Source organism: Leptonychotes weddellii, chromosome 8 (assembly GCF_054177405.1).
Source record: "Leptonychotes weddellii isolate Sample4059 chromosome 8, ASM5417740v2, whole genome shotgun sequence".
NCBI lineage: Eukaryota > Metazoa > Chordata > Mammalia > Carnivora > Phocidae > Leptonychotes > Leptonychotes weddellii.
Genome location: NC_138376.1, coordinates 93,426,676 through 93,436,576, shown reverse-complemented (window position 1 = coordinate 93,436,576; position 9,901 = coordinate 93,426,676). Strand labels below are relative to the sequence as shown.

Here is a 9,901-nt window from a genome sequence, read left to right as displayed (position 1 = left end):
CAATGCTATATTTAAGTTTTTATAATCAGTATGTCTTTTTTACCTAATTAAAATTTTTTAACGTGCAAACTTCCCGTAACATCTTAATTGGGCAAGAAATGAAAATCCGTGTCAACAACAAAGAAGTGATACAAAGAACTGTAAGTACCCAAACGAATGGAAATACCCCAATAAACTTGTCCCAGGCAGTGGCCTACAGGAATACCTGGGAATGTAAGTGGGGGGGAAAAGGACGCAAAAGTGTAAAAACGAGAAATAAGTGGATGAACGGATGAACATTGAGAAAAAGGCAATCCTCCAAAAGCCGTCAGAAATTCTTCTAATAGACGAGGACAAAATCATCAACCACCACCTCAGCCTCTACTAAACCCAAATTCTAATAAACATTAAGTAATGGTGAGTTTTTCTCACATCGTTTCCTTAATGTGGCAAACTACGGTCAAGCTGCATTAGCCAGAAATTTCCGCCCGGGTGTTAAAGAGCTCTGCTCCGAAACCTGCCTCAAATTCCAAGAACGCGCACGCGCAATCTCAACACGACACCCTCCCTCACCCCACCCAACATGGGCCTCAAAGGAAGTGACGCAAAGCTGAGGGGCGGGGTGGGCTATGCGCCGGAAGTGGCTCGCAGATAGTAAATAAGGCCCGAAAGGGTGGAGAGGTGCTGTCTCCATCTTGTCGCCAGCGGCTGCTCCTGCGACGTTGCCGAGATGGGGAACGTCTTGGGACTGTGCTCCATGGCGAGCTGGGTAAGGAGGTTTTTAGTGACCTTCAGGGTGCTAAGCATAGGAGGCGAAGGAGAAGGGAACCCGAGCCGGGCTGGATGCAGTGCGTCGGTAACTTGGTACCCCACCCAACAGGGAATGCCTTCCGTCCCCATTTTCTCCCTATCTCCCGTGGTCACGCCAACTCAGCTTTAGGGCCCTGAGTCTTGCTAAGAGCTGACAGCCGTGGCCGTGAGGAGCAGTGGAGATGGAAAGATAACCCTGATGGGAGAAGCAAAGACAAGACAGCTGTAGTTTCCCTCCCCCAACCGTGTTTCGTGAGTAGCTTTCGTGAAAGCTACTCCATATTCTTCCAAGTCCCTTTTTGTTGTTTTTTTTTTCCCTGTGTCTGCGTAGGCCGTCTCTACAGAGGTTTTAGGCCCATTCCGTGGAGTACTCCATCTCTTCTCGTCCTGTTGCCAGCGACCTCAGAGTCTGCAGCACTGTCATCCTGGGAGGCATGTTGGCCTCTTTGTTCTGTCGGGCTGACTGCACTTAAACGCCCGCTATTTGGGACAGCCTGGCGGTAATATTTACTAATATTAGTAAATACTAGCTCTGTGGCTGGGTCCTCGACCTTCATGCTATGAAGAAATTACTGTATTTCTCAAGTAATAATATATGTATCTGTAAAAGCTGGTCAGTTCAATGGTATTACAAATCTTGTATCTTGACAAAAGTATGCTTCTGTAATCTGAAATTTCATGTTTAATTAGGTGTAGGTTGCATTTTAATTAGATAGCGTCTTTAGAGTGATACCATTTTTCATTATAGTGGTACAATTTCTTTATTCAGGTGGTGCAAATAAACTTCAGTTTAAGATAACCCCCCCAAAATAGACAACATATTAACATTACAGTTAATAAAGTTATTTGTAATTTTGGGCGAGGTATTTGGGTTAAAATCATATTTCTTTAATCCATGATTTCTAAATTCCACTTCTAACGCTTGTCTGATTTCCCAAATGACTCCATTACATACACGAGTCAGAATTTTTATTATTTTACATACCTCACTTTTTTTAGAAAGTTCTGATACTGCTTGAACTGTGTTAAATTTTAATAAAATAATACCTGGAGGTTGTTACTTCAGAGATCATTCTCTTGATTATATCTCTTCTTGTAGTTGGGCATGGAAACCAAGTATTTTTAATCTCAGTAAGAAAGTGGAGAATCCACTTGAGTCTGTTTAATACAAAAGAGGCACAGTGTAATAAATGTATTACAAAATAATAAATGTTAAAACATTGCTTTCGTTTTTTTGGGGGGGGGAATGTGTGATTTGTGAAGTCAGATTTTGTCCATTTATCAAGTAGGCATGTTCTTTGTATATAGTAAAGACTTAAAAGGAGGGATTCATGTTTCCAGTTTTGTTCTCTCCAGAACCATGGTGAACACCTTTTTTGCCACAAGAATAATTATGGTTGGGGGGAGAGGGTGTTAAGGATTTTTTTTATATATATGTGTTTTTTTATTTATTATTATTTTTTAAAGATTTTATTTATTTGTCAGCACAAGCAGGGGGAGTGGCAGGCAGAGCAGGCAGAGGGAGAAGCAGGCTCCCCACTGAGCTAGGAGCCCGATGCAGGACAGGATCCCAGGACCCTGGGATCATGACCTGAGCCGAAGGCAGACACTTAACTGACTGAGCCACCCAGGCATCCCTATATTTATGTGTTTTAAATCAGAAAATCGCTTTAGTGAACAATATGGAAAATTATATTCCTATTAAAGTTCTTACAACTTAGTTCTTCACCTTTATTGACTAGAAAACTGATAAAATTGACACTGCATTTTAGTCACTGTTAATAACAAGGTATATTGGAAAGGTAGTAACAAGGAGGCAATTTTCTTATCCTCCAGTAATTAGATCTCTGGCAGATAGACTAGGTGGCCAAGGTTGATCTTGTGTGCTAGATTATTGTGGCCGGTCTAGGAATTGACTCTGTAGTATGCAGTTCTAGTCATATTTTCCCCTTTCCTTCTTGATGCTTCTGTCTCCGTGAACTGTTCGATTTTGGTGTAGTTTGTTAGCAGCTGAAGGGGACATTGCCTTGTAATATATGTCCATTTTTTCAACAGTCTTAATAGTCAGTATGTTTATTTATTTAAAGGTTTTGACAAATTCAAAACTTACTCAAATTTTCAAAAGTATTCAAGTCATTAAATTAGAACAGTTAAACCACATTTAAACAAATCTTATTTTTTACTCAGGTTTTTTGAGGCTTAATCTATTTCTGTAAAGTTTTTTTTCTGATTTATAAAACAGCTGTAGAAAATTTCTGAACTATGAAAACACATAAAAGAAAAAATACATGTAATACTGTTGTGCATTGGAGTTTTAATTTTTGAGCTTCTTTGCTAAGTGGCCTAGAATTAGATTGATCATAAATCTTGGTTCATGCGGCTGTCTCTTTGATCAGTGATTACATTAACCACTTAAATATCTGGATCTCCCACCTAATCCTGTAACTACATTACCAGAAATTTATGCCTACTTCAGTGCTTTCACCCCAATCTCAACAATGATATTAATTACTAGAATTGATTTTTTTGAATTATTGGGCTTTATATACAATAACTATCCCCTTTTTTTTGTCCAAGATACTTAATATACTTAAGAAGAAAGAGCTAGTGATTACTGCCTACCTATTTTGTGTCAGCCTCTGCTAGATTTTTATTTTTTAGTACAATGACTTGTCTTTGCAGAAATGATTCATAGTCACTGAACAGTCAAGCATAGCAGAGTACAAAGTTAAAATGTCACAAAAAAAAATGCCACCACCAATAACATTCCTTCTCTCAATGTATATATACATGCATGGATGAATGGACAAAAATATATTTTAGGAATGGTAGCATGCTAAACATGTATTTTTAAACAAAGCATTAAATCTATTTTTTCCTGAGTTTAACAAAAGGAAAATAAAAATAAAGGAGCTGTTGAATGTTAAATAAACATTTCTTCATCAGGAGAGTTTCCTAAAAAGATTCATCTAAGGAGATGTTTCTATAGCAGTGGTTCTCAACTGGGCACATTTGGCAATGTCTGCAGGCATTTTTTGCTGTCCAGTTTGGGGTAAGAGGTGCTAATAGCATCTAGTAAGTAAAGGCCAGAGATACTACTAAACATTTTACACTGCACAGGATGGCCTCCAGCAACAAAGAATTTTTTGATCCAAGATGTCAGTAGTGCCAGGCTTGAGAAATTCTACTTCATCCTCTTCAATTGGCCAGAGCAAAAAATGAATGAAATAGTCTTATATATAATAGACTGTTATATATATAATATATAATAGACTGCTATAAATAGCAGTCTTAACTGCTCTTTAAAAAAGCTTTTAACGAATTCTATCTTTATCTCTACCTTCTGCCTCAGGGAGGCTACCTGGTGCCACCAGTTCTTGATCTGTTTGGGAATTCTACAAATTTTATTGCTTAACTTTTCCTTTGATGGCTTATAATTCAACTTTTTAGGCCTTAAAAGGTCAAAGAGAACAGGAGAAAAAATCCAGAAGTCTGACCTTTTAAGTTTATTCCTAAATTTGTTCATTTTAAGTGTACTCCTAATTCCTTTATTTTTTTTTATTTTGTTGGGAGCGTGGGTAAATTCACATATTTAGTCTGCCATCTTTAACCAGAATCTCTTTGTATATGTATTATTTTTTATATGTGACCATTGTGTTTTATAACCATAATTATCCTAGTTGTTTAGTCTTAGAACTAAACAAGTCATTCTTGAAGTGTGTTTCGTGGACCCTGTAGCGTCAGCACACCAGGAGACTTACTGGAAACACTAAGGCCCAGCACTCTGTTTTAATAAGCCCTCCAGGGGCGCCTGGGTGGCTCAGTCGTTAAGCGTCTGCCTTCAGCTCAGGTCATGATCCCAGGGTCCTGGGATCGAGTCCTGCTTCGGTCTCCCTGCTCCGTGGGAAGACTGCTTCTCCCTCTCCCACTCCCCCTGCTTGTGTTCCTGCTCTCGCTGTCTCTCAGTCTGTCAAATAAATAAACTCTTGGAAAAAAAAAAAAAAAAGCTCTCCAAGTGATTCCGATACCTGCTACATTTTGAGAACCACTGCTCTACACTTTAAGTGGTTTCAAACCTCAAAGCACTTTTTAACCATGGCTTCTCCCAGTTTTTGTTTTTTTTTTAACTTAATGTCCTCTCCTAATTGACTAAGTTTTATAATCCTGATAGATTTTTGAAGAATTCATGGATGCTGAAATATTTATAAATTCTTTTATATATAAAACTATCTTTTACATTTCTGAGAGGCATTGTTTACCAGTTTAATAATATACCCATTTCCTTCAGAACTTAATAGTCTTTTCTATGAATCCTGTTTTGTCTAACACTGTGGTATCCACTCCCTCCCAACACATCTCACATGTTCTATTGACTTGTTTCCTCTGCCTGGATATCTGAAGAGTTTTTACTTCTCTTTGAAATTAACCAAATATGTCTGACTTTAAATCTTTTATCACATTTTTCATCTAGAAAATAGCGTTCTTTTGGGGCACCTGGGTTAAGTGTCTGCCTTTGGCTCAGGTCATGAGCCCAGGGTCCTGGGATTGGGCCCGGTGTCGGGCTCCCTGCTCGGTGGGGAGTCTGCTTCTCCCTCTGCCTCTCCCCTGGCTTGTGCCTCTCTCACTCACTCTCTCTCAAATAAATAAAATCTTTAAAAAACAAAAAAGAAAGAAAGAAAATAGTGTTCTTTTAGAAATACAGATTCACTTCTTCCTCTAAGGAAGTTTTTCTTGGATTCTATCTTTGAATGTCCTTTTTGTTTATTTAGAGGATTCTCTATTTTAAGGACACCAGTTAACCTTCATATTACATTGTCTTTGTTTTCCTTACATATTATTTTTCCATATTTTTGTCATTTTTTTAGTTGATATAATTTACCTGAAATTCACACTTTGTAATATACAGGTCTGTGAATTTTGAGAAATCCTTTAGTTATGTAACTGCTACAGAACAGTTAGCACCTGAAATTATGTCATCCTAATTCTTGGCAACCCCTGTTTTTTCTGTCTCCAGGGTTCGTTCTTTCCAGAAAGGCATATGAATAAATCATACAAAATATGGCCTTCTGAGTTTGGGTTTTTTTACTGAGTATAATTCATTGAGATTTATTCATGTTGTGTGTATTAGTGGTTTGTTCCTTTTTATTTTTGTATAGTATTCCATTGTTTGGATAAACCACAACTTACTATCCATGTATCAGGTGAAGGGCATTTCCAGATTTTGGTGATAAAATAGCTATAAGCATTTCCATAAAGGTACCACAAAGGTTTTTTGTGTGACTCTTAAGTTCTCTTTTGCTTAGGTAAAATATCTAGCAGTGGAATTGCTGAGTAATATGACAAGCATACATTTGACTTGTAAGAAACTACCAAGCTGGTTTCCAAGATAGCTGTACCAGTTTTCAATCCCAACAAAGAGAGTTGTTAGTACTTGGTATTATGAGTTTATTTGATTTTAGCCATTCTAACGTGTGTGTGGTGGTTATCTCATTACGCTTTTAGTGTGCATTTCCTTAGTAACTGATGATATTGAGCACTTTTTCATGCACTTATTTGCCATCCATATATTTTCTTTCTTAAAATGTTCGAATAATTTGCCCAGTTTTTATTTTGGTTGGTTGGTTTTCTTAAGTTTTAAAAATTCCTTATATATTCTCAGTACAAATCATTTATCAGCTACCTGATTCCCATATATTTTTTTCAAGTCTGTGGCTTGTCTTAATTCTCTTCAGGGTGTCTTTCAAATAGCAGAAGTTCTTAATTTTGATGGGACCTAGTTTATCAATTTTCTTTCTTCTGTGGGTCATGCTTTTCATATTGTATCTAAGAAATCCTCAGTTAATTTTGATAGTTTGATTGTGGCTTAAGGTTCTTTTTTTTTTTTTTAAGATTTTATTTATTTTATTAGATAGCAGGTGTATGGGAGAGGGAGATGCTGAGCAGGGAGCCTGACCTGGGGCTCGATCCCAGGACTCTGGGATCATGACCTAAGCCAAATATAGACGCTTAACCTACTGAGCCACCCAGGTGCCCCTTAGGGTTCTTCCAGTTATTTCAGTACTGTTTATTAAAGAGATTGTCCTTCCTATGTTGATTTGCTTTGGCACTTTAATCAAAAACCCTTTTACCATATTTATGTAAGTCTCTTCTGAACTTTATTCTGTTTCATCTATTTGTGCCTATACTGTTGCCTAAACCCACCCTATTTTGATTACTGTGGCTTTAAAATTAATCTTGAAGTTAGGTAGTGTTGTCTTCCAGTATTGTTGTTTTTCAAAATTCTTTGGGTTATTCTAGTTCCCTCACCTTTCCATATAAATTTTTAAAGCAACTGGTTTATTTCTACCAGCCTCCTACTGGGATTGTGATTGGAATGTGGTTGACTCTATAGATAAGTTTGGAAAGAATTGACATCTTAAAATATTGAGTATTCAATTTATGAGCTCAGTTTTCCTTGCCATTTAAGTCTGATTTGTTTCATCATTGTTTTCTAATTTTCATCATTTGGGATCTAGTACATATTTTGTTAGATTTATACTTTAGTATTTTTGTTGGTTTAATTTCTTTTTTGTTGGTATGCAGGATTATGATTAATATGTGTATAATGACTTTGTATCCTGGGACCTTGTTAAACTCCCTTGTAAATCTAGTAGCATTTTGTAAGTTTTTTGGCATTTTCCATGTAAACAATTATTTGTGAATGGAAAAGTTAACTTTTCCCTTTGCTGTGTATATTTCTTTTCTTTTTCTTGTCTTGTTGTATTGACTAGAATCTCTAGTGTGAAGTTAAGTATCTGTGATGAGAGCAGATATCTTTGCCTTATTTTGAATCTTAGGGGAAATAGTCTTTAACCATGAAGTATGGACGGCAGCTGTAGATTTCTTGTAAATGTACTTTATCAAGTTGAGGATAATTGTGTTCTTTCTTTGCAGAAAGTTTTGTTCGATTTATCATGAATGGCTATCGAATTTTGTCAAGTGATTTTCCTGCATCCGTTGAGATGACCGTAAATGATTTTTCTTTAGTCTGTGAATATGGTGAATTGCATTGGTTGATTTTCAAAAGTTCAATCAGCCTTACTTTCCCTGACTAAGCCCTACTTGGTCACAGTGTTTTATATCCTTTTATTTTATTTTATTTTATTTTTTTTATTTTTTAAAGATTTTATTTATCTTTAAGAGAGCAAGCGCACAAGCAGGGGGAGCTGCAGGCAGAGGGAGAAGCAGGCTTCCTGCTGAGCAAGGAGCCCAATGGGGGACTCCATCGCGGACCCTGGGACCTTGAGCTGAGCCAAAAGCAGACGCTTAACCAACTGAGACATCCAGGCATCCCATATAGCCTTTATTTTTAAAGGCTTTTTTTTAGGGGACCTGGGTGGCTCAACTGTCTGACTCTTGATTTCTGCTCAGGTCATGATCTCAGGGTCATGAGATTGAGCCCCATGTGGGGCTCTGCACTAAGCATGGAGTCTGCTTAAGATTCTGTCCCTCTCCCTCTGTCCCTCCCCCCCCCACTTGAACACTCATGTTCTCTCACTTAAAAAAAGGGGGGGGGGCTTTCTTTAGAGTAGTTTTAGGTTCATAGAAAATTGAAAGATAACAAAGATTTCCCATATATCCCCTGAATCTACACATGGATAGCCTCCTTCCTTATCAACATCCCCCACTAGAGTGGTACATTTGTTACAATTAATGAACCTATGTTGACACATCATAATCATCCAAAGTCTGTAGGTTACATTATGGTTCACTCTTGGTGTTGGACATTCTGTGAGTTTGGGCAAGTGTATAATGACATGTAGCCACCATTATAGTAGCATACAGAATATTTTCACTACCCTTTTTACTCTGTGCCTTGCCTATTCATTCCTGTACCCACTCCAGCCACTGATCTTACTGTCTCCACAGTTTTGCCTTTTCCAGAATTTCATAGTCGAAATCATACAAGATGTAGTCTTTTCACATTGCCTTCTTTCAGTTAGTAATACCCATTTAAGGTTTCTCCATGTCTTTTCATGGCCTGAGAACTCCTTTGTTTTCAGCACTAATGTACCATTATTTAGATGTACCACAGTTTATTTGTTCATTCACCTACTAAAGGACATCTTGGTTGCTTCCAAGTTTGGGCAGTTAGGAATAAAGCTGCTGTAAACATCCATGTGCAGGCTTTTTGTGTATATGAGTTTTAATATGCATTTTCCATATGCATATGAAATATGTGGAACAGTTTTTCATATGCTTATTTGCCGTCTATATATCGAATTTGGTGAGGTGTCTGTTGACCCATTTTTTAATCTGATTGTTTCTTATTGTGTTTTAAGAGTTCTCTGTGTGTTTTGGATAACAGTCCTTTATGATCAGGTGTGTTTTTTGCAAATATTTTCACACAGTCGGCCTTTCTTTTCATTATTTTGATGTTGACCTTTGCAGAGCAGAATTTTTTAAATTTTAATGAATATCAGTTTATCAGTTATATTTTTGTGAATCATGCTTTTGATGTTGTATCTGAAAAGTCATTGCCACACCCAAGGTCATTTAGATTTTTTCCTGTGTTATCTTGTACTGGTTTATGGTTTTAGGATTTACATTTAGGTTTAAAATCCATTTCGAATTAATTTTGGGAAAGGGTGTGAGATCTGTGTCTGTATGTCTAGATTCATTTTTCTGCATATGAATGCTCAGTTGTTAAAAGTACCATTTGTTCAAAAGACCATCTTTGTTTCATTGAATTGCCTTTGCACCTTTGTCAAAGATTAGTTGATTGCATTTATGTGGGGGCTATTTGTGGGCTCACTATTCTGTTCCTTTGATTTGTCTTTTCTTTTTGACAGTACCATAGTGACCTGTTATTGTTGCTTTATAAGTCTGAAGTCCAGGGACACCTGGGTGGCTCAGTTGGTTAAGCGTCTGCCTTCGGCTCAGGTCATGATCCCAGCGTCCTGAGATCGAGTCCCACATCGGGTTCCTAGCTCAATGGGAAGCCTGCTTCTCTCTCTGCCTGCTGCTCTCCCTGCTTGTGCACTCACACGCTCTCTCTGTCTCTCTCTCTCTCTCTCTCGCAAATAAATAAAATCTTTTACTGAGGGTTGCTGGAGTGGGGGGTGGGGTGGGA

At 37.6% G+C, this 9,901-nt stretch overlaps 1 protein-coding gene across 1 annotated transcript in view; it reads left to right on the top strand.

Moving 5' to 3' along the window:
* Nucleotides 1-597: 597 nt before the first annotated feature.
* SERINC1 (serine incorporator 1) overlaps nt 598-9,901 on the top strand; it is a 34,851-nt gene continuing 25,547 nt past the window's right edge. Inside the window, exon 1 of the mRNA XM_006727937.3 lies at nt 598-748. Within this exon, the coding sequence (XP_006728000.1) occupies nt 710-748 (39 nt within the window). The 5' untranslated portion in view covers nt 598-709. The remainder of the gene's footprint in view (nt 749-9,901) is intronic.